This window comes from Plectropomus leopardus, chromosome 11 (assembly GCF_026936395.1).
Source record: "Plectropomus leopardus strain MGB_pleo_1.0 chromosome 11, ASM2693639v1, whole genome shotgun sequence".
Classification (NCBI taxonomy): Eukaryota; Metazoa; Chordata; class Actinopteri; order Perciformes; family Serranidae; genus Plectropomus; species Plectropomus leopardus.
Genome location: NC_142186.1, coordinates 36631361 through 36656207, shown reverse-complemented (window position 1 = coordinate 36656207; position 24847 = coordinate 36631361). Strand labels below are relative to the sequence as shown.

The 24847-nt window shown below is 39.2% G+C and overlaps 2 protein-coding genes and 1 long non-coding RNA gene across 4 annotated transcripts in view; 2 read left to right on the top strand and 1 right to left on the bottom strand.

The window, feature by feature from the left end:
- Nucleotides 1-838: 838 nt before the first annotated feature.
- On the top strand, nucleotides 839-10059 carry crdhl (cone RDH-like). The gene is made up of 7 exons (XM_088084783.1): nucleotides 839-1960; nucleotides 3746-3880; nucleotides 5429-5620; nucleotides 5709-5870; nucleotides 5953-6072; nucleotides 8116-8320; nucleotides 9564-10059. The coding sequence occupies exons 1-7, from the start codon at nucleotides 1822-1824 to the stop codon at nucleotides 9670-9672; spliced, it is 1062 nt and encodes a 353-aa protein (XP_087940909.1). The 5' UTR covers nucleotides 839-1821; the 3' UTR covers nucleotides 9673-10059.
- A 228-nt stretch (nucleotides 10060-10287) lies between these two features.
- Nucleotides 10288-19261, bottom strand: LOC148188346 (uncharacterized). Of its 2 annotated transcripts, XR_015778031.1 has the most exons (4): nucleotides 19074-19261; nucleotides 17405-17511; nucleotides 12797-12888; nucleotides 10288-11225 (listed from the first exon to the last, which is right to left on the bottom strand). It is a non-coding gene; the product is annotated as an uncharacterized LOC148188346 (long non-coding RNA). The 2 variants fall into 2 exon arrangements; XR_015778030.1 differs by having other exon boundaries at nucleotides 10288-12888; nucleotides 19074-19211.
- The window catches only part of plekho1b (pleckstrin homology domain containing O1b), a 19517-nt gene continuing 9918 nt past the window's right edge, over nucleotides 15249-24847 (top strand). The window contains exons 1-2 of the mRNA XM_042489824.2: nucleotides 15249-15639; nucleotides 19126-19272. Coding sequence (XP_042345758.2) covers nucleotides 15613-15639; nucleotides 19126-19272 — 174 coding nt within the window. The 5' untranslated portion in view covers nucleotides 15249-15612. The remainder of the gene's footprint in view (nucleotides 15640-19125; nucleotides 19273-24847) is intronic.

The following is a 24847-nucleotide window of genomic DNA, read 5'->3' as shown; positions in this document are numbered from 1 at the left end:
AGGCACGTTTAGAGAGAAAAAAATTGCCGAAAGTGATTTGAAAACCCCCCCGAAAATGTTAAAGAGCACTAAAAATGTTTAAAGAAAAAAAAACAACCCTTTTTAAGAATAAAAAAGCCCAAATGCTATAAGCAAATAAATAAATAACAAGTAAATAAAGTTTTTAAAAATGACCAAAAGGAAAAAAAAAGCCAAAATGAAAAATATTGCCAAAAGTTTAAAAAAACCCAAAACAAAACATGACTTTCAAACACAGCAATTACGCCCTACCCCACATATATAACGAACAGTCCCTTACAAATTTGGATTATTAATACAAAATATAATCAATTAATAAATTAAATGTATTATCACAGATTAAATAACAGCAGTATATCACGTAATTAAAATGGTGCAGCAGATTTCTGAGCTACAGATTCTATTACCATTTAACATTTGTGTCATTTTATTTTGGTAATCTGAATAACAGGAAGTGACAGGAAGCCAACTTCCTGCAAATATTCGTGGCAAATATTGACCAGAAAATAACTGGATAGAAATCATCAGAGATTAATGAGACAGAAAATCTGATTTTCCTATTAGCACTGAGAAATTGTTAATACATCGCAAGATGATTATTGAGTAATATATTAAAAACAAAGAACATCCTGACTTTTTAAAATCTAATTTAACTTCATTTTGCTTGATACTTGTGTTTTAATAGCTAATTAATTAAATATTTAAAATGTGTATGTTACAGAATTATTATAATGTTTAAGCATTTAAAATTTTTGAAGCATTTTTAGGTCATTTCCTTTGTTTTCCATTTTTAATTTTCTAACACATTTTCAGGTAATTTTCTTGCAACTTTTAATTGTTTCTTGACCATTTTTGGGTCTTTTTTTGTTGTTGCTCATGACCTTGTTTTTGAAAGTTTTCGTTTTTTTTCTCAGGTTTCAAAGGGTAAATATTTTGACTTAGAAGAATACTTAAAACTTTTAATCATTCATCAGTAGTTGGGGATTAATCTGATTACATGATAAATCACTGCATCTGTAATTCCTCTTATTAACCAGAACGTGTCTCTGGTCCAGCAGACAGCCAGACTCTGAACCTTCGGACACAGATTCTGGTTTTATTAACTGAGACGCAGCACTTAGCGACTCTTTTAGGCTTCCAATCACAGAGAATCAGTCATTGGGAATAAAAATAAGTAAAAATCTAATATTCAGGTAAAGTGACAGTGTGCACATTGACTGACCTCAGAGCTGTGTGACTTCTGTATGAGCTGATCAGACATTACTCTCCTGTCAAAGGCAGATACATGGATATATTGGCTGATAATAAAGTTCAGCAAAAATCAAACATTTTCCAACTGAGTTCAGGTAATTTTCTTTATAACAACCAAAATAATAAAAAAAAAAAAAATTATTATTTTTAATATGTGGTGCTTAAAAACTAAATGCTACTTCTCTGCATTTAGTCTGGATTTTGGGGACACAAAGCAGACCTGTCCAAATCAAAAAAACTTCCATGAATTATATAATTGACTAACAACCTCGAGATCTCACTAAAACAAACGTATAATATCTTCATACGAACATATAGAGACACAAAAATGACTGTAATAATCTTAAAGTAAACGTGTTGTTCTTGTTGTAGATATGTGGTTTCCAGCAGACAGTGATCTCTCCTGTCCATGTGCTCTCTAACTGATCCCAGAGCAGCTGAGTGTGCTGGATAATCTGCTCTAATCTGAGTTAATCCGTCCCCTCCCCCTCCTCTGTGTCCTGGCTTGGCTCGCTCTCTCTCGCTCCCCTCAGTCTGTTCTGACCTGCAGGGATGAAGGCTGCGGCTCCAGGAGGATTCCTGGTGCTGCCGTGGCCCGGCGGCAGCTCGGACCCGGAGCCGGAGCCGGTGGAGGAGGGCCGCGGCGGGCTGATGCTGAGGTGCGGAGCTCTGCTGGGACTCACTCTGATCTGTAAGATTTAACTTCTGAGTCATGATCAATAACTTACCGTCTGCAGAGACGTTTACGTTCCCACTACATGTTCAGATTTATGTAAAACATTATTTGCTCTTTCATTATTTTGTGTAACTGAAACTTCAGATTAAAACAGGTAAATACCAAGTGAATAAATATAGTAAAGTGACATGTGCATGAGTCTGTGAGAGACTGAGACACTCAGCAGCTACTTTATTAGGTACGCCTCTCCAGTCTGATCCAACACAACAGCTCCGCTATAAAGTCACTTTACACAGATGATGTTTCATTTCATCTTTTTGATGTAAAAGTAAAAGATATAAAGACAGAAATGAAATATAAAATATATATATTTTTAATAATAGGTGGATCAACAGATAGATATGCTGCGTTCATGTGATGTCAGATGGTCATGGTTTCCAAGTTGTTGTTTTTATATATATTTACATTTAATCTAGGTCACTCTACATGAACAGCAGTTAACATTAATACCATATTGCACGTTACATGTGATTTAAAATTGATATTTAATACATAAATTAATTAAAAAAAAGTTTCTTACCATTGACCAAACATTGACTTTTGCCCGCCATGTTTCTGCATTTATGATGCCAAATCAGCAACTCGTGTTATAAAATAACGTTATCGATGGCAAGGAGAGCAAGCTTTATTTGTATAACACTTTCATAAAACAGGGCAATTCAAAGTGCTTTACAGAGCAATAAAATATAAAAACATAATAAAGGCAGATTTATAATAAAAGAGTAAAGAGATCAAGTATAAAAGGTTTCTGCTTTATAGTTAAAAGTTTACTTGCATGTTCCAGCAATAGATGTGTTATTAAGGTGTGCAACTACTAAAAGTAAAAGAGAGCTACCAGGAACAAAATAACAAAAATCTTTGATTTTTACCCTGAAACATTACGCAAACATGACAATACGGAAACGTGGGTATCATCGAAATTTTCAAATTTCCCACTTTTAATTAGGACTTTGGATGGCCGTTCATGTGCTTTTAACTGGTGAATACGGTAAATGCAATATTTTGGAGGAGCATATGAAGGCAGCTTAAGACATATACATACTTAATTGTTTTTATTTCATTTATTTATACTACAGTATAACTTGCAATTGCAGCTTTGTGTAGTACTGAAGCCCAAGACAAATTTTCCTCAAGGGACAATAAAGTTAAAAAAAAGGAAGAAAGCAAGAAAGAAATAAAATATATAAAGTGGGTTATTTAGTAACATAAATTATGCTGGCTTCAAATAAACATGCATCATGTTTGAGCAGTGTGTTAATCAGCCGATTATCAGCTTGTTATTAACTCAACAATCCTGTTTTCTGCTGACTCGGCTGTTTACTCTGCTCTCATTTGAACTGAGTGAACTTTATTTATTTTCTGCTTACCTCCAGATAATTAACTTTTATATTTAATCATTATTTCACTTCTTATTTGGTTGACTGACTGCCTTTCTGTTTTTCACATATGTTGTTAATGGGTGTACATATTCAGATATTTGCAGCATGCGCATAAAAGTTTTTTTTTTTGGAATTAGAAAAAAAAATATTCACGATGAATCATTTTAAAAAAGGAAAAATTTGAACATGATGTTATTATTATCGATATATTATGTATATCAGGATGTCAAAACACCAGAACCTTGATGTTTGTTAGAAATGTTAATTTTGTGTGGGAAAAGACAAATCCAAAGTAATAACTGGAAGTGTTTCTTTTCCTTATAACAGTGACATTTTAAATGGTGTGTTTTGGTGTGCGCAGGTGTGGCGGTGTTGAGGAAGTGGATTGCAGGTGGAGTGTGTCGCTGCTCAGCTCGCCTGGATGGAAAGACGGTTCTGATCACCGGAGCGAACACCGGCATCGGCAAAGAGACCAGCAGAGACATGGCACGCAGAGGTCAGACTTTATTACCCACATTGTGGGGACCACTGTTTACATGGTGCCATTGTGGGGACGTGTGAGTGTTTACACAGTTAAAATGTGGGGACTAATGCTGCCTTCACGTGCTCCTCGGAAATATCGTATTTACGAGTTACAAGCACACAAATGGCCAAAAGTCATAATTATGAGTGGGACATTGGGAAATTTTGATGATACTCAAGTTGCCCTGTTGTGACATTTGCGTGACGTTTCAGCTCGGCTCATTTACTTTTCGTTGTTGCACATTTTAGTGTCTGCATCTATGACTGTAGCAAGCAAGCAAATGTTGAACTATAAAGCAGCCAGGCAAGTATACTGACGTTGATAAAAATGTTATTTAATAATGAGTTGCCGACTTGATGTGATAAATGTAAAAACATGGCAGGCAAAAGTAAATGTTCAATGGTAAGAAACTTTTTAAATAATTCATTCAAATATCAGTTTTTGATCACATGTGAAGTGAAACGTGGTATTAATGTAACTGCTGTCTATTTAGAGTGACCTAGATTAAAGATAAAAATATTATATGTAATATAAAAAGTAATATATAGAAATATTAATAAACTGGAAACAGATATTAACTTCTTTTTTAAACGCTCTTAGCATTTATATACAACCCATCTTCTTTGTAGCTTCCATGCTGTTTTTACTTTACGACCTCAAAGTTCACGAACACAACAAAGTCTGAAGAACGAATTCACAGCTCAGAAACATCGACCGTCTGATGTCACACAAACGCATCAATACAGCTGTTAGTCACTACAGGGGACATCACGCATCTGTAATCACGGTCAAACTGTGGGGACTCACTTCCCTCTAGGACAAACATCCCCACACTTTTCCTCAAAATGTCGTGATTTAAGATCACGTACTGCATCAACACACTTCATTAACTTTGTGGACACACACTCCAGGAGCATGATGTCATCGCCAGAGGTCAGAGGTCAAAGTAACATTAAGTAAATCTAAGAAAGGCTGAAACCACCTGAGCCGATTACAAGGATTATTACTTCCTGTGTGTGTGTGTGTGTGTGTGTGTGTGTGTTAAATCAAACATCACCATCGCCATTATAAGGCGACTGAGGCTCAGGAGGTGCAGCGGTCGGGAGCTAATCTGACGGTCTGTCGCTCGATCAATGCCCAATACATGTCGAAATATCTGTGACCGAGATTATGAACCCCAAATTACTCCTGACGGCTGTGCTGTCTGTGTGTGAGTGTGTGTGAACGTTCATCTCTGCGTAACAATGTACAAGTGTGTGAATCAGTGAATGGTGCTTGTGCTGTAAAGTGATTTGAGTGACTGCTAACTTAAGAAAAGCACGATATAAATGCAGTCCGTCTACCACCTTTAGGCCCCTTCAACGAATCAAACGCACCCATCAACACCTGGTGTGTCACGTGGGTCTGGGCAGTGATGGGTGCGTTTGATTTGTTGCAGGGGCCCGTTTGGTAAATGAACTGATGGGTGTGTTTGGTTGTTGAATCCGCCGGGTGTTTATGGGTGTGTTTTATATTTTTTAGGAGCCCGGGTGGTGATGGCGTGCAGGGACCTGACCCGGGCGGAGCGGGCGGCGGAGGAGATCCGTCAGTCGACAGGAAACGGTAACGTGGTGATCAGACACCTGGACCTCGCCTCGCTTTACTCCGTCAGACAGTTCGCTAAAGACTTCCTGGACACTGAGGACAGACTGGACATCCTCATCAACAACGCAGGTGAGTTCACCTGTCTGTATGCTCACCTGTCTGTTTCTCCACTTGTCTCTCTGCTCACCTGTCTCTCTCTCCACCTGTCTGTCTGCAGGAGTGATGATGTGTCCACGATGGCTGACTGAGGACGGTTTTGAGACTCAGCTGGCTGTCAATCATCTGGGTCACTTCCTGCTGACCAATCTGCTGCTGCCGAAGCTGAAGAGCTCCGCCCCCAGCCGCGTGGTCACTGTATCGTCCATCGCCCACCGCGGGGGTACGACCTCTGACCTCTGATGTTCCTCTGTAATGTTTATGGTGTTTGTTGTTGTTGATTCAGTCTTTATGTTTCTTTTCAGGCCGAATCGACTTTGACGACTTGTTTTTCAGCAGAAGGAAGTACAGTTCTCTGGAGAGCTACAGACAGAGCAAACTGGCCAACGTCCTGTTCTGCAGAGAACTCGCCCGACGACTCAAAGGTCCCCGAAACACTGAACACCAGTACACTGGGAGGTCCTCACAAACACTGAACACCCGTAGACTGGGAGGTCCTCACAAACACTGAACACCAGTACACTGGGAGGTCCTCGCAAACACTGAACACCAGTACACTGGGAGGTCCTCGCAAACACTGAACACCAGTACACTGGGAGGTCCTCACAAACACTGAACACCCGTAGACTGGGAGGTCCTCACAAACACTGAACACCAGTACACTGGAGGTCCTCGCAAACACTGAACACCAGTACACTGGGAGGTCCTCGCAAACACTGAACACCCGTACACTGGGAGGTCCCCGCAAACAATGAACACCCGTACACTAGGAGGTCCTCACAAACACTGAACACCCGTAGACTGGGAGGTCCTCGCAAACACTGAACACCAGACGACTGGGAGGTCCCCGCAAACACTGAACACCAGTACACTGGGAGGTCCCCGCAAACACTGAACACCAGTACACTGGGAGGTCCTCGCAAACACTGAACACCCGTAGACTGGGAGGTCCCCGCAAACACTGAACACCAGTACACTGGAGGTCCTCGCAAACACTGAACACCAGTACACTGGGAGGTCCTCGCAAACACTGAACATCCGTACACTGGGAGGTCCCCGCAAACAATGAACACCCGTACACTAGGAGGTCCTCACAAACACTGAACACCCGTAGACTGGGAGGTCCTCGCAAACACTGAACACCAGACGACTGGGAGGTCCCCGCAAACACTGAACACCAGTACACTGGAGGTCCTCGCAAACACTGAACACCAGTACACTGGGAGGTCCTCGCAAACACTGAACACCCGTACACTGGGAGGTCCTCGCAAACACTGAACACCAGTACACTGGGAGGTCCTCGCAAACACTGAACACCAGTACACTGGGAGGTCCTCGCAAACACTGAACACCCGTAGACTGGGAGGTCCCCGCAAACACTGAACACCAGTACACTGGAGGTCCTCGCAAACACTGAACACCAGTACACTGGGAGGTCCTCGCAAACACTGAACATCCGTACACTGGGAGGTCCCCGCAAACAATGAACACCCGTACACTAGGAGGTCCTCACAAACACTGAACACCCGTAGACTGGGAGGTCCTCGCAAACACTGAACACCAGACGACTGGGAGGTCCCCGCAAACACTGAACACCAGTACACTGGAGGTCCTCGCAAACACTGAACACCAGTACACTGGGAGGTCCTCGCAAACACTGAACACCCGTACACTGGGAGGTCCTCACAAACACTGAACACCCGTAGACTGGGAGGTCCCCGCAAACACTGAACACCAGTACACTGGAGGTCCTCGCAAACACTGAACACCAGTACACTGGGAGGTCCTCGCAAACACTGAACACCCGTACACTGGGAGGTCCCCGCAAACACCGAACACCCGTAGACTGGGAGGTCCTCACAAACACTGAACACCAGGCGACTGGGAGGTCCTCACAAACACTGAACACCAATACACTGGGAAGTCCTCACAAACACTGAACACCCGTAGACTGGGAGGTCCCCGCAAACACTGAACACCAGTACACTGGAGGTCCTCGCAAACACTGAACACCAGTACACTGGGAGGTCCTCGCAAACACTGAACACCCGTAGACTGGGAGGTCCCCGCAAACACTGAACACCAGGCGACTGGCAGGTCCTCACAAACACTGAACACCAGTACACTGGGAAGTCCTCACAAAACACTGAACACCAATACACTGGGAGGTCCTCACAAACACTGAACACCAGTAGACTGGGAAGTCCTCACAAACACTGAACACCAGTACACTGGGAGGTCCTCACAAGCAATACTAACAATAAGGTAACTCAGCAGTATTTGGTATCACTACTCTGTGCGGGAAAAATATGAATTCAAACATTTTTATCAGTAGTGTTTGTACCTGGAAGTGAAATCAGAGGCTCTGTGGTGTCCTCAGAGCTGGGATGTGATTGGCTGTTCAGTTGTCTAAAGTACCTGTGAACACCTGTTTCTCCTGACTCTGACCTCGGCGTCTCTCTCTGTAGGCTCTGGTGTGTCATCGTTCTGTCTCCACCCGGGCGTGATCCGGACCGAACTGGGTCGTCATGTTCACGGCTGGTTCCCCCTGCTTGGGGCACTGCTGAGCCTCCCGTCCCTGCTGCTCATGAAGACTCCCCGCGAGGGCAGTCAGACCAGCGTGTACTGCGCCGTGACGCCGGGACTGGAGGCCCTGTCCGGACGATACTTCAGGTAGGAAGACGGGTCTGGAAACACAAAAACACAACTCTTCAACCTCTTTATGCTCACTGATACTTTTACGTAGAAACTCATTCAAACTTTAAACTAGCTTTTTGTACTTTTTCACATCAGTTCAAAAAACCGAAAACTCTTTTTCTCCCACAATGTTCAAGGTTCATACAGGGTTTTACATAAAAATGTTGACAAACTTGTCCTCTCTTACACAGTGTCACATTTCAAGTGTCAATACTTAAATGTTTTAGAGTTTTGGTCCTCAAAACAACAGAGAGGCATTCACTGTAATAACTCACACTTTAACAGACACTAAAGCTGCTTTCATTTTTTACTTTTAACTCTTTGAAACCTAAACAAATTGATTTGATTTCTTTCTTTCATAAACATTTCTCTAAAAACAATTTGTTAGGAATTAGTAAAAGAAGAAAAAAGTACCAAGGACATGGTACAACATGGAACACAGAACAACCTGAAAATAAGCAAACAAAGAAAATAAAATAGAAAAACAAAAATGAACAAGAAAATAACCTGAAAGACATCTAGGCATCTAAATGGGACGGGCTTTTAATTCCTTTCACATGAAACTGCTGCTCAGCAAAGACCTGAAATACAATCAAAATCAAATTATTTATTTGAAACCTGGACAAATTGACATGCAGCAAAATAACCCAGAAATTAGCAAGAAATCTGAGGAAAGTAAGTAGTAAGTAAGAAATTACCTTATACAATGCGGGAAATCACCTACAAAAAAAACCCCTTAAAAATGATAATAATTCGGCAAAATAATTTTGAATATATAATTGTGAATGAAGTTCACTGGTCATTTTCCTTTGCTTTCTTTAAAAATAGTCTTCTGCGTCTGCTAATCTCTCTTTTTTTTTGCATGTCTTTGCCGATAATACCGTCTTTATTGCAGCTCACGGTTTCAGTAAAATTAACTGAATGATTGGTATGTAGAGAATCTTACCAAACTATCATTGTGAGGAGCATGTCCATATTCACAAAAGTTTAAACATATAAACATATTTGTCTGTGCGATCTAAGCAGCTAACCAACGCTATCTCCAGCAGGTCGCCACAAACCTGTTTTATACATCCAAAAGAACCACCGGACTGAGCCTCTGATAGAGGCTTTTATTTGTCAAAATGTTTCACCACACCAGCCTTTTAAAAGGGATTGAGCATTTTATTGGGACTAGGCTTTTATTTTGAAGTTTTACGGTATTTGTGTTTGTCATCAGCGACTGTGCAGAGAAGGAAGTCGCTCCAGAGGGGCGGGACGACATCGTGGCGAAGAGGCTGTGGGAGGAGAGCGCACGATTGGTCGGACTGAAGGACACTGACCTCTGACCTCGGCCCTGATGTCTGTGTGCAGAATGTAGCGCCCCCATCGGGTCGAAATACTGTGACTGCCGGGAGCCGATCAGACGGTTCGGGATGGGAGAAATAACAAAAATATCATAAATAATAAATTTAATAATGTGCCCGAGTACATTAAAGATCAGTTAGTTAGAAAAAAGACACAATTTGACGATACTTTTGAGAATTTTCGGAAAAAAGAACCAAATCTTTTTAAACAGCCGTGACGTCCTGAAAAATATTGTGGTTGTATTTAGAAAACATGTTTGCCTGAGCTGGAGTATTTGAGAACGTGGTGCCTGATTGGACGGTGCTTTGCTGCTGACCTTTGACCTGAGAAGATGTCACATGTGATTCTTAAATAAAGGTTGGACTGAATGTTTTTTTGGTCTAAGATAGTTTTTTTCCAGAGCAAGATGTTCCCTTAACGTTTCATGTAAGTTTCCTTGATGTTCCCTTTAATTTATCGATTGTTCCATTCGTTTGTTTTTCCTTCATGTTTTGTCCATATTTTTTCACGTTTCTTTGACGTTTCCTCCAGTGTTTCTTCATCTTTGCTTTTTATTTCCTTTCTCGTGTGTCTTGATGTTCACTTTAACTTCTTTCATCTTCTTAATGTTCTCCTCATGTTTCCTTTGTTGTTGTTTTTGTTGTCCTAATGTTTCCTTAATGTTTCCTCAATGTTTGCTCCACTCGTGTCGTTAATTATTGAGGATGTTTGTCTTCAGGAAATCAGATTATTACGTTTTATGTTTAACAGTGTGATTGTGAGTTTAGATCAAATAAATAAAATCCAAATTAACTCAATGAAACAGATTTTTTATTTTTAATTTTTAATAAGTTTAATGTTTCAAACTTTCTCTGAATTTTTGTTCATATGAAACTGAATCTGATATTTTTAAGTTTTCATGATTCTGCTTATCTCTTTTCTTGCAATATTAGTTTTTCCATCTATAATGACAGTTTCTTCATAAAGTGGTTCACCCTTCAAAACCTGAGCTAATTGGTTTAAATTTTAAAAAAAAACATGGGTAGAAGGCAGTAAGCAATGTAACCAGACATGGCCCAAAGGTCAGCAACAAACAAAATGACCTTAAAATAAGCCCCCCAAAAAGAAATAAAGAAAAATAGTTAAAACAAACAAACATGAAAATGAACTGAAAAATTCCTTGAAAAAATATTATATATATTCCAAATATGTATAATATATAATAATCATTATGTGATTATTTTGGACATTAGTCCCTAGTTGTTGTTGTTTTTAACCCTTTTCTCAAACAAACTTTCAGGTAATTTTCTCGTTACCTTATACTCATTTTTTTGCAATTTGTGGGAAATTGCAAATTGCTCACTGCCTTTTTTTCCCATGTTGTCTAGAGAGACCAAATCAAAGTGCTCAGGTTTCAAAGAGTTAAACTTTGACTCTGATAAAGTCGCGGGTCCAGATGTGGACTGGTGCTGATGGGGCTGTACTGGGAGCTCACTTTGATCCACGTGTTCACTCCTGTTCACTGTTTTTGAAGAGTTGCGGAGAGCTGATGTTCCTGCAGGGGGCAGAAGAGTCACAGTAACATGAACTTTTAATGTTGCAGCTGATCTGATCTGAGATCTGCTGAGCAGAAACATCCATTAACCCTTTGAAACCTGGAGCCACATCACTTTTATTTTAACCTTTGCACCTCAGCAAACTGGGGTGATTTCATCCAAAAACATGGGGAAAAAGATAAAAAACAAATTAGCTATGTTCCACAAATTGCAACAAATTAGAAGATTAAGTAAATTACTTTCAAAAACCGAGGGGAAACTGTCGAAGGAAAAAAGAGGGGGAAAAAATCAAGCAAAAAAATATATATAGAGCTAATAATCATAATTAAATACCTAAAAAAATTTGAAGAATTATTAAATTATAATAATTCTTCAAATTTTTTTAAAGCACATTTTCTGTGTCATTTACTTTTTTAATTTATTCATTTAATTACTTTTTTATTTATGTATGAATTTATTTTGATTATTTCTGCTTGTTCCTATTTTTATATACCAGCCCTCATATTACCTTTACTAAAGCTCTGTCTGGGATTATTCTATTTTATTTTATTTTATGTTATTTTCCAATTTTTATTGTACATTTTCTCCCGTCTCATAACTCCACTGTACATCTACAAAGGTCTGTGGGATGGGATGGTGTTGATAAAGGTAAAGGTTTTAATAACTCTTTGTTAAAAAAAAAAAAAAAAAGTAAAAATAGTCTGTTTTTTTCTATTTGCTGTATGTACCACACACTTGTTTCAATACAAAAATTGAAATATTTATACTGATTTTCTTGTGCTTTTTTTTATTTTGGGTCATTTCTTCTTTTTTTGCTCATCACTTTCTTCCCATTTAAAAAAAAAAACAGCCAGTTTGCTCAGTTTTAAAGTGCGAAATCCTTTTCGCACATTTGTGTTAAAAACCTTATTTTTACCACTTTACTGTTACACTGGTATTTATCGATATTCTGTTTTAATCATTTGTTTTATTTTGCACCTTCACAAAACGGACGCAGACGTATGGACGGACGCAGACGTATGGACGGACGCAGACGTATGGACGGACGCAGGGACAACTCCAAACATGATGCCTGAGGACGCAGCTGTCACTGACGCTGAGTCATGAATCAAAACGGGATAACGGATGTGTCTGAGAGGAAGTACAGTCAGCTGATTCATGATGACGATGATGTCAGTTCTGCTGAAACACAGTCAGCATCTGAACACACACACACAGACACACACACACACACACACACTGATGACGCTGCGTCACACACTCACGCGTCTCACTTCCCGTCAGTGGTGTGATTCTTCCTTCCTGAAGCTGCTGGAGGTCAAAGGTCAGGCAGGAATCATAAGAAAGTGACAGAAAGTCCTCTGTCCTGTCTCCTGATGTCCCCGCAGCTGTTTACGTTTTGCTGTCGTCCTGTTTGTGTTGTTGTGTGATTTTTGTTAATGTTCAAAAGTAAAAACATGTATCTTTACTCCTTCCTGTACTGCTGTTTATCAGTCTAAATAGTTTTGGTGTGAGTTGCAGAGTTATCAGTGAAACAGCTGATGTAGCTCATGAACCGTGCTCGTCGTACCTTTGATAAGTGACGCTCTGGATGTCAGAAACATCACAGGCTCCCTCTGCGACGTGTTCAGCAAAGTCAAAGATTTTAGGAGGCCGGACTTCCTGCAGAGATAAAAAAGCGAAAAATATTTATTATAAAACATCATAAAACATATGGTGCATTAATATGATTTATATGTCGGGTTACAATTTAAATATGAAGTACTCATTTATTTTATTGTAGACATGTCTTGTATTCAACTGGATCCTCTGCAACAATTACATTTATTCTACTGCAATATGACATTTATATCATTGCACTAAATACTCCTATTCACAAGTATCTGGTTCTATTATATTACACAGAAGGCAGACATCTCTGCAGCTGATATCTCAAACCCTCCGCAACTCACACCAAAACTGTCTCCATGTATAAATAGCAATACAGATAAAAGGAAAAATATGTATTTTGATATTTGGGGTGAATTTTTCCTTTATTTTTTTTTTTTTTTCCCCAGTAAAAGTTATTTTGGGGCGAATGTAAATCCTGTATTCAGGCCAAAAGTGTTAGCATTAAAATATACTTTAAGTACCACAAGTAAAAGTACTCATTATGCAGAATAATATATTTAATATTTTTTTATTACAAATATTGATGTATTCATGTGCTCATTACTATGGGGAAGGGATATGTAGGTTTTATTTTGACCTACTCATTTTCGGACACTGTGCTTTTGTTTTCTAATGTTTTAATTTTTGGTTTGAAATAAAGTCATTTATACATTCATAATTGATAATTATATGTTGTCATTCATTTTTTAATTTTCTAAGCTGTTTTACTGTAAATACAGTATTAAGTGAATGTACTAGCTGATATTTTCACCTCTGTTGTACAAAACCAACGTATACAGAGTAATAAATCATTATATATAGACATTTTTTAATATTTCTATTGTTGAGTCTAATTTCCGATGTGTGTGTTGAGGCGTTGATGAAATAAAATAAAGCTGGATTTTTTTTTCCTTTTTTGACCTGCAGGACTCATCAGCTGTTGTTGTTGTGTTTTTGTGCGTGTTGGGCCTTTAATGAAGCGTGTCAGAGGATAATCTGCAGATCAGCCTCCGTCTCTGCGTCTGACCCAGTTTGATGATCTGAGCTCAGAGTGAAACTGACTCCAGATCAGATCAGCCTGAGAACATCTGCCAACATCCAGACCACTCTGAACCGGATTACACTGATCCAGATGTGAGCCGAGGATCAGAGACTGATCCAGACTGACCCACAACCAAACCCCCCCCCGCTTGTGTCCCATTGTTCAGTTTTCATGTACTGCACAATTAATTTTTAATTAATAGAAAAATATACTGTATATGCAAACATCTGTATACAAATACATATTCAATAAATAAAAACATAAATATAAAAGTGGATGTCTGGTACTTTCACACATCCTAACATCATTTATATTATCAGTATTTTATGATCAAACAACAACTTTTAATCTTTAGGTACTTTTACTTTTTAAAAAAAGATTATTTAGACTTTTCTACTACTGTATACTTCTACTTAACCTTACTTAACCATAACTAAAATATCATGATTAACTGAACATATTACTTTGATTACTATTAAAGAATGATTATTTTTCGTTTTTCTTGTTGTTTTTCTTGTTTGTTTTTTGCCCTCATAGTTCACTGACACAGTTTCATGTGACCATGGTGTATTTCTTAAACTTTCCAGCATTATATAAAAATGAAAAGCTCCATCTTAAACAAACTTCACGTAAATTGAAGCACATTGTGCTGATAATAGGCCAACCTCTCCTGACTGCAGGACTCTGACTTCAGCTTCTGTCAAACTTCCGTGCTGTTAATCATTTTACTCAGGAATTAAAAACTTTTGAGTCGGCCTACTTCTCCTATAGCTGCCGACAGCCTGCCGACATTCACAGTTAGAGAAAGGCTGAAAATAAGCTCATGTGCTTGTGGCCCCGGGCCCAAAAAACATTACATCTGCCCCTGGTAATAATAATGAGAGCTCAGCGCGAGCGGCCGGATGAGACACGGAGCATGGCGTCCTGGTGTTTCCAAATAATTCATCCAAAGTCTGATTACACCTGAAACTAACACAAAGTCGTCTGTAAAAGTCTAAAGAAGTCACTTTCCACCTCTGCAGATGTGTCTGTTTCAGCGCTGTGGCTGTCAAACACTCAGCTGTTCTACAGTCAAAGTCCTTCACTGCATTTGGTTCTCTGCGGTGCTATTATTATTATCACTGGCTTTTTATTTAAAAATTTGTTTATGATGTCATTTCTGTTTTGTCTTCCAGAAAATATTTTTTTCTGTGAGACAGTTTTTTATTGCATAATTATTACTTTTTTTTGTCCAAAATAAGAAGTTCTTGAATTATTTTTGGGGTGTTTTCCAACTTGAGTTAAGCGTAAGACTCCCCTCCTCTCTCTGAGGGTCGTCTCTGTCTGTAGGGGGCGCTCCGGGGCTGCCGAGGAGCCGCTGAGCCAGCAGGGAGTCCGCAGGAGGAGGAGGAGGATGGGGAGGAGGAGTAACCGGACACCGACCCACAGAGCGGCTCCTGGCCGGTCAGAGCACAGCGGAGCCCTGCAGCAGCAGCACGGAACAGCGGGGCGACCACCAGACTCACACCGAGGACCAGCTGCTGAGCGCGGCGGAGCTCAGGCGGAGGCTCCGGTCGTCCCCTGCGGCACTCTAACGGTTTTTAACCCGCTTTTCTCCTCTTCTCCCGCCGGTCCGCTGCTCTTTGTGGGGGAATAACGGAGTTACGTTACCGTCAAAGTGGGAGAAGTACCGACATCAATCCGCCGCCGGCAGCATGAAGAAGAACAACTCCGGGAAACGGGTGAGTGTCAACGGAACCGACACCGGCGGCCCGTGACGGTCCGTTTTTACCCCGTTAAAACCGGAGCTCGAGGAACAAAAGCCTTAAGGATTAGTTTTAAGCCTTTATTTTGAAGGTAAAACCCCCCCAAAACTGCCGTTAGCTGCATAAGAATTCTTTTCCGGTTTTCAGAATAAGAGCGCTATTGAGGTTTACACGTTTTAAAATGAAAAAAATGTAAAAACTTAAAAATCCAAACAGATAAAAACAATTTTTGACACTTAAATAATCCTGAGAGTTAAAGAGGAAATAATCACCGGTGCGACATGAATCTGCTGAACAGCTCCGGTTTCTGCCGTTAACGACAGAGGAGTTAAACTCACCGGACAGGCCGTTTAACGGACTTACATAACACACACACACACACACACACACACACACACACACACACACACACACACACGCAGATCTATAAATGTGAGTGATTACAGGAACTTTATGGTCATTTGAGCTGCTTTTGTTGTTGGTAGTTAAAGTGATGTGATGCACTTATTAAATATGATTTACAGTAAACCTGACAGTTCATATACTGACTTGTAGTCACAGTTTTTATCTTTTAAATGTGGTTTAAACAAAATAAAATGAGACGAGAAGTGAAAGTAAATGTTACAGCGGCGGACAAACACACTAAGAAGTCAAAAATAAGTTGAAAATAACATTGAATAATCTAATCTAATGACATGACAACACCAAGGGCTTAAATAAAAATCAAAATATAATGTAATATACTAGTGACTATATATGAATTTTTGTAATATGCTGCAGTATTGTTACTTCATCCACATGTTTAACTTTTCTAGTGTTGTGAAGTTTCTCACAATAAAACATAAAGCAAGAAATTATGATAAAGAATAATAACAAATAATCATTTACATTAAATACTCTGTTATAACTTAAATAATTAACACATTAACAAGATGAATACGACTTAAATACTGTAGCTGATTAAACAGTCTCCTAGTTTAGAGCCAACTACCACTACTACTTATAGCCACTGCTACAACTACAACTACTACTACTACTACTACTACTACTACCTGTGCTACTAATGCGATTACCACTTGGAAAGGCACATTTATTTATATCGCACATTTTGGCAACAAGGCAATTCAAACTGATTGACATTAAGAATCTAAAGCATCGTGCATAATAAACACATTATAAAATAACATTTAAATACATTTTAAAACACCAGAAGGAGCTAGACATATGATAATTCTTTTTAGAAAAATATACACGAATTCCTGATTTTAAACTGGTTTATAAATAAAAGTCAGACTCATTTTTAAACATTCAGAGTCCCAGAAGTCAAAAACACCGTGACCAGTAAACAAAGAGATCAGCGCGCCACTGCTACTAATAATAAATAGAAAAATATTCTTATTAATATTAATAATCCAGTAGAATTGTTTAAGTGTGCGTTTTAATGTACATATACATTTTAAGTGCAGAGTCGTTTATCAACTGTTATACTGTATTTTATGTGCAGAGTCATTTAGTTTCATATCAGAATTATTATTATGTTCTATTAATTGTATAGTAATTATTAAGTTAAGTTCTGGCTATAATCTTAAATATTTGAAAGTTGTTTTACGTTCTGTTCTGGTATGATTTTGAGTATTAAGAATTTTAATGTTAAGATGAATAAAATACAGAAAAACGTTCATAAAATGTTGATTAATATCAGAAAATATCTGATCAAATATCAATAAGTTCAGAAACTCACCTCACTGTACACTCAGGAAGTACGGCTGCGTGGTATTTGTAGTTTTTCAGGGTATAAAAGTTCCTTCAGTTGGTTGGAGACGCCGCGGCTGCAGAATGTGACCGAATCTGAATCACAAAAGAAGAGAGTGAATGAGAAGCTGCGGCCTTTTCTTCTTCACGTCGTCTCAAAACAACAGCAGAGCTTTTCTCCTCAGCGACAGAAAACAGCTTTACAGCAGAAATCACAGCAGGAGTCTGTTTAACCCGAGCAGAACGTCAACAGAACGTCAACAGAACGCAGACAGAGCGTCCACGGAGCGCAGACGGAGCGCAGACAGAGCGTCCACGGAGCGCAGACGGAGCGCAGACAGAGCGCAGACAGAGCGCAGACAGAGCGTCACTGTCGCACTGAAAGAAACCTACAAAGAAAATGTTCTTCTTTCTTCACATTAAAAGAAAAAACAACTTAATTTCTTCAACAGCCATAATATATAAAAAATCTATAAAAGATGATCAGATGTTATTGTTCTCCTTCACTGATTCAGGTTTTTGGTCAAAAACAGCTGATAAATACAGTGAAAAACTTTTAACTTACATTATATAAGTTACAGCAGATTTTCTCAGTGGCTGCAAATATGCAGAAAAAATAAATGCAATTGTGCACTAAATATTAAAATTTAAGTCAAACATTTTGGACGATTTAGGTAATTTATTAGTATTTAATGTATTTACTTTTAACCCTCGTGTTGTCCTTGGGGTCAATCTGACCCCAAATCAAATCTTTTGCCATTAAAATGTGTTTTTTATAAACAAGGTCTATTTGCCCTAAATTCCAAAACGAGGGGAAAGATGTGTGGTAATGTGTTGACTGAAGAAAGACTAAAGGTGTAACACAGACTTCAATTTATACAACCTGCTTTAAATAACAGTCAAAACAGGGCGGGGTCACAATGACCCCAGAGGACAAAAGGTGTGTGGCGATCAGGAGGGGTGAATGTGTTGGAGGACTTGATCTCAGTGTTTTTATTTTGGGATTTTATATTTATTTTATTTTATTAATTTTATTCTCACTTTGATTTTTATTCATTTTTACTGGTAAATGAGTCTTAGCAGTTTTATTTATATAGATTTATTTGATAAATTATAATTGTTACATTTATATTAATTAATAGATTTTTTTTAGTAGTATATGGACCTCAGCATTTTTACATATTTGGATTTATTTTATGTTATTAATTACATTTATATTTATAAATTAATTTTTTTAGTAGCAAATCACTCTCAGTATTGTAATTTTTTATCTTTATTTTAACCAATTTTATCGGTATACGTGTATTTATTAATTGATCGTTTTAGCAAATGAAAATTGTGTCTTTATTCATTTATTTATTTTTATTTTACCATTTTTATTGTTACATTTATTTTTATGTATTATTTTTTATTACTAGATAGTTTATAACCTGATGAACTATATTTGTTCATTCTTCAGTTGAGCAACAACATGCACGTTAAACCTTCCTGTTTTGCCTCCGTAATAAAGTTCGCCTTTTCCATCAGTACATCTGTCGAAAACTTCAAACTAAAATCTAAATTAGAGACATTTTAAATGTGCTGAAAAAGACTGAAGAGACAGAAGAAGAAGTTTGTCGCAGGAATGACGCTGAGTAAGGAAGTTTATGACAGTTCACCTGCTCTGACGGCGCTCCTCTGACAGCTTCCTGTTTCCTGTTTCCTGTTCAGGGTCCGCAGGACTCGGCGCCGCAGCACGTTCAGCCCGATAAGGTCGGCTGGATCCGAAAGTTCTGCGGGAAAGGGATCTTCAGAGAGATCTGGAAGAACCGGTTTGTGGTTCTGAGGGGAGATCAGCTGTTCGTCTGTGAGAAAGAGGTGAGTCACGGCCGATCAAAGACGTCGATTATAGATTCAGTATCAAATCTGATCAGCTGAGACGGATCTCTGACTGCTGTCGCCTCGTTAATTATCGCCGTGGTGACGAGGTGTTGGAGGTGATGCTGTGAGAGAAGGCGTTGTCATGGAGACAGATGGTAGAGTGAGACTTCCTGTGTGCAGGTGTGGTTCCCTTTGTGACGTCATTGCTGCTCTCTGTAACAGATTTAAAGGGACAGTGCAGCTTTTTAATTTACAACTGATGTAACATTAAGACTTTTACAGAACAATACAGAGTTCTACCTGAGAACGACTGAATATGAACTGGTTCCAGTTTCTCCAGAGCGTGTTCACCTTGTTCTACACTGGAGATCACTCTGAGAACCGAAGATACACATCTGTGTGTTAAATAATGAATCAGTCAGAAATGAGAATAACTGCCAGTTCTCTTATAATTTCAGAAGTACATCAGACTACTTGTGAGTACCCTCCAAAGAATTTGTCTTGTTCCTCAGTGATCTGTTGTTGTTTTGGTTCTGACTGGAAACAGAAAGTTTTCCCCTCCACTTTCTACAGCGTCGTTCTGCAGGAGTCCAGTTTCAGGCTGCAGAGACACAGAGAGCTCAGGTTTCACTGCAGCGACACACAGGGCAGAACGTCCTTACAGAACCTTTATCTGCTACAGAGCGTCCTCACACAGCCTTTGTCTGCAGCAGAACGTCCTTACAGAACCTTTATCTGCTGCAGAATGTCCTTACAGAACCTTTATCTGCTACAGAACGTCCTTACAGAGCCTTTATCTGCTGCAGAACGTCCTTACAGAACCTTTATCTGCTACAGAATGTCCTTACAGAACCGTTATCTGCTGCAGAATGTCCTTACAGAACCGTTATCTGCAGCAGAACGTCCTTACAGAACCGTTATCTGCTGCAGAATGTCCTTACAGAACCGTTATCTGCTGCAGAACGTCCTTACAGAGCCTTTATCTGCAGCAGAACGTCCTTACAGAACCGTTATCTGCTGCAGAATGTCCTTACAGAACCTTTATCTGCTACAAAATGTTCTTTTTATATCTTAATGTGCTGCAGAATATCTTCAGAGATCCTTTATCTACTATACAACATCATAATAGAACCGTTATCTGCTGCAGAACGTTTTCATAGAACTATTACCTGCTGCAGAAAGTCCTCATAGATCCTTAATCAAGTACAGAACACTCTCATAAAACCTTTATCTGCTGAAGAACGCCCTGACAGATCATTTATCTGCTACAGAGTGTCAACATAGAACCTTTATCTGTTACAGAACATCCCCATAGAACCTGTATCTGTTAAAGAATGTCCTGGATAGATCCTTATCTACTACAGAACACCCTCATGGATGTTTTACCTACAACAGAATGTTCTGCTTAAACAGCTTGTGAGAACATTTATCTACTACAGAACATCACAGAACCATTTTCTGTTGCAGAACGTCCTCATCTACAACAGAGCGTTCTCATTAAATGCTTAAACAACTTGTGAGAACCTTAATTTGCTACAGAACAACCTGTTAGAGCTGCTGTTATTTATTTGAGCGTTCTTTTAACAGTGGACATCCATCCATAAGTGGCTTGCTTAAACATTTGGTGTTTGGTTTTTAATGAAAAGAACCGAGGTCCCGGGACGTTCCCCTGAGGAACCCCACACCCAGCAGAGATCAAGGGGAAACACCAGACTGTGATTAGACACGTGATGAGTGTCTGAGCAGATCTGATCCACAGTGATTGATCATAACGTGATCAGATTCTGTGAGTTTTTATCTCAGAGCTTCACGTCAGCGGCTGAAAACAAAGAGTTTCGACTTTTATGGAAGTTTGTCACTTCCTGTCAGACATCAGCTGTCACACCACCAGCTGTCTCTCGACCATATTAGGACATCTGTCTCTCTGTAGGACATTCAGACTCCGGAGGTTTTGGTTCATGACAAGCTCCCCCTGTCAGCAGCTCCACTTCCTGTTTCACTAGGAATAGAAACCCTGTGTGACACCAGAGAAACCACACACACACACACACACACACACACACACACACACACACACACACACACACTCTGACCACATCTGCTTTAGATTTAACAGAATTAAACTTCCTCTGAGAGTCGACACTTTTTCCAGTTTCTTCTTCTTTTATGTAAATCAGTTATTTAATTAATTGATGATAATTTAATTTCTTTGTACAACTGGAAAGTTGTTCGGTCTGTGTCAGTTCTATTTTTGGCTTGTTGTCTGTCTGTTTCGAGCCTGTTTTTAGTCTATTTTCTGCCCGTTTTCTAGCTGTTTTCTGCCTTTCTGCCCTTTTTAATTTGTTTCCAGCCTGTTTTTGGTCTGTTGTCGGCTGAGTTTCAGCCTGTTTTCTACCTGATTTCAGCCTGTTTTCTTGTCTATTTCAAGCCTGCATTTGGTCTTTTTTTGGCCTGTGTCAGTTCTATTTTCTGCCTGATTTTGGCTTGTTTTCTGTCTGTTTCCAGCCTGTTTTTAGTCTGTTTCTGCCTGTTTTCTGTTTGTTTCGGGGCTGCTTTACCTCTGTTTTGGGCCCGTTTCAGGTCTGTTTCCGGACAGTTTCTGGCGTACCTGCAGGCTTCAGCCTGTTTTCGTACAAAGAATATTTGGTGGACGTGTTTTAGTTTCGATGGTCTGCTCGTCTTTGAGTTCTGAGTTTTAGAAAAACTCTGAATAAACAAGAACACAAACAACCAGATCAAACTGTCAGAATCAAACTTTATAAATAGAAGCAGAAGCTGAAGTTTCGTTTCTGTTGTGGTATTGAAACCACCGCTGAATGTGTGTGTGTGTGTCTGAGTGTGTGTGTGTGTCCTCTCTAAATAAGGCCATTGACAGAATGTAGGGGGTGCTGGTTTCCATGGTAACCAAGAGAAAGCCTCCAAAGGCACATGGCCGACCCCCTCCTCTGGTTACCGAGGGCAACCAGCCAGCGTGGGTCTAATGATGCTGACAAGTTTGGGGGTTCACAGAGAGAGATTTTTTGGGCTGAGGCATGATGGGAGATGTAGTTGAGTTAAGTTTCAGTGAAAAAAAGGGAAAAACCACCGTTTATTTCATATCACTTTATAACATCATCCAATATCTAAGATTATATAAAGTCTCATATATCAGTTTAATATCTTTATTTTGCTCATCCTGATGTCAACACTCACCATCACACACACACACTCTCCGCCGTCCGCTGTAACTGAAGGTGCCACACAATGATGTCACTCAGACGTCACATCGAAACTCAGTTTAACTGGTAATCCACTACGTGTGAGAGTGTGTGTGTGTGTGTGTGTGTGTGTGTGTGTACTACGTTAAGCTTCCATAATCCTCCGGCAGCATCGGTGTCACACATGGTGATGACATGTAAACATACACACTCTGTGTGTGTGTGTGAGAGAGATGTGATGTAATCACGTTGTCAGTAAACGGTTCATTGATCAGTGGTTACTTTAGTTTATGACAGTTAGTGAATGTGGATGTATTATTATTTTTATTATTATTATTATTATACTTTTAGGATCTCAGAGTTGTTTGAATGCTCTCGAAGTTTTAGATCAGAGTTAAGTTGTAGGATGAAATTTATATTTTGTAAAGGTGTACCTCTTTTAAGGTCTGGGCTCATATTTACGAGCTTTGGATAATTTATCAGTGTCCCGTTTCACACGTCTATTTTTACCTAAAATCATGTTTGTATTTACATTTGTTATCGACTCGGTGAATAAACAATAAACAAACAAAACAAATATGTGACATCATTACGTTACTGCGTTGCCCTCCACGTGTCGGAGTTAAGTCTGTTCCTCGGGCGTCTGAGATGTTTAACCCCGTGCTGACCTGGCTGAGCCGCTGGCTTCGGTTTGACGCTGTCTTTTGTTGTTGTGGATGTTTTGCTCAGTAAAGGATCTACAGACTTTAGTTGCAGCATAATAATCCTCTTAATTCTTTACATTGTGCATAAAGGTGATTAAAGTCACACAATCTGCAGCGTGACAAACAAACCGCAGTCAGAAACCATCTTCCCCTCAAACAGCTGACCACAGCGACCTTCACACCTGCTGCGTGTTTCTGAGCAAACTTCGCCTCAGCTGCTTAGTTTTTAGCCAGCTAATTTTTTTTATTTAAATCAATATCATTGTAATTATGTGCTATATTTTGAATATTTTCACCACTTAATCTCACAGACTTTTCTGACAGGTGATTGAAACCACAGTTTAACCCTTTAAACCCAGAGCAAATTGGCTTGATTTCTACTAAAAATATGGGAAAAAGGGCAATGAGAAACTTCGGAATAAATGACACAAAAAATCTGCAACAAAAAAAACAACTTTGAAAAAAGTACAAGAAAATTATCTGAAAATTAAAAGTAACAAACAAGGAAATGCTTAAAATAATAATAACAATAATAATAATAATAATAATGATTCTGCAAAAAAATTATCTATATATTATTTATAATAATAGAAATATGCTAATTATAAATTATAACTATATATATATATATATATATATATATAATGAATAGACATTTTCCCCGGAGTTTCTAACGTGACTTGGTTAATTGTTTCGACTATGAGGTCATCGAAATCTGGAAATTAGACGAAAAGTTGTCCTGAAAAAGGCTGGATGAGGATTACTGGCTGATGCAGTAATGATGGATTTGGGAATAAATGCCCTCATGATTTCAAAAGAAAGTAAAGCATTTGGCTCAGAGTTCAAAGGGTTAAATACTCGTGAAGGCGTCTTAGCGCGGCACCAGAAGAGTGATGCTGATCCAGGATTGAAAGGGTTAATCTGTCGTTATGTCTGTGACCTTTTTAAATCCTCTGGTGAGGACGTACATGATGAAGGACAACACGCTCCTCCCACACTGCGTGAAGAGGTCAGAGGTCAGACTGTTATGTCATCAGCTCCACTCAGAACACTGAGTATTGATTATTGATTATCTGCTGATGAGGACGGACGTCTCAGCTGAGCTCATCCACGTCTGTCTGCTGTCGCCACAGCTGATCTGATGGAGGCAGGTAGCTCTGTGTGTGTGTGTGTGTGTGTGTGTGTGTGGTGGGCGTGGCCTATCTCCCAGGAAGTCTCAGTTTAAAACTGCTTAATAATGGATGCTGTTTCCATGGAGATTAATGAGCGGAGGCTAACCTGCAGAACCCACCGCTGTGTGTGTGTGTGTGTGTGTGTGTGTGTGTGTGTTACAGAGCTATCTGGTTCTGCAGGTTTACCTGCAGACTGTCAGTCAATAAACACAAACCTTTATTTATTTAACCCTTTAGGACCTGCTGTAATATTACACACAGTCGTATCGATCTGCGCACAAAATGTGCTTTTCAAAATTGAAAGAAAATGTGTGTGTTTATATATATATATATATATATATATATATATATATATATATATATATATATAATGTAAAAATGACAAATTCAGAGTCAAAAGCCCAGAATGACACCCAGAAATAATACAAGTCCTGTTTTTCTGCTCTGATGGCTGTGGGATCAAAAATGTCAGTTTGAATGGGTTTCAATGGAGCATTTT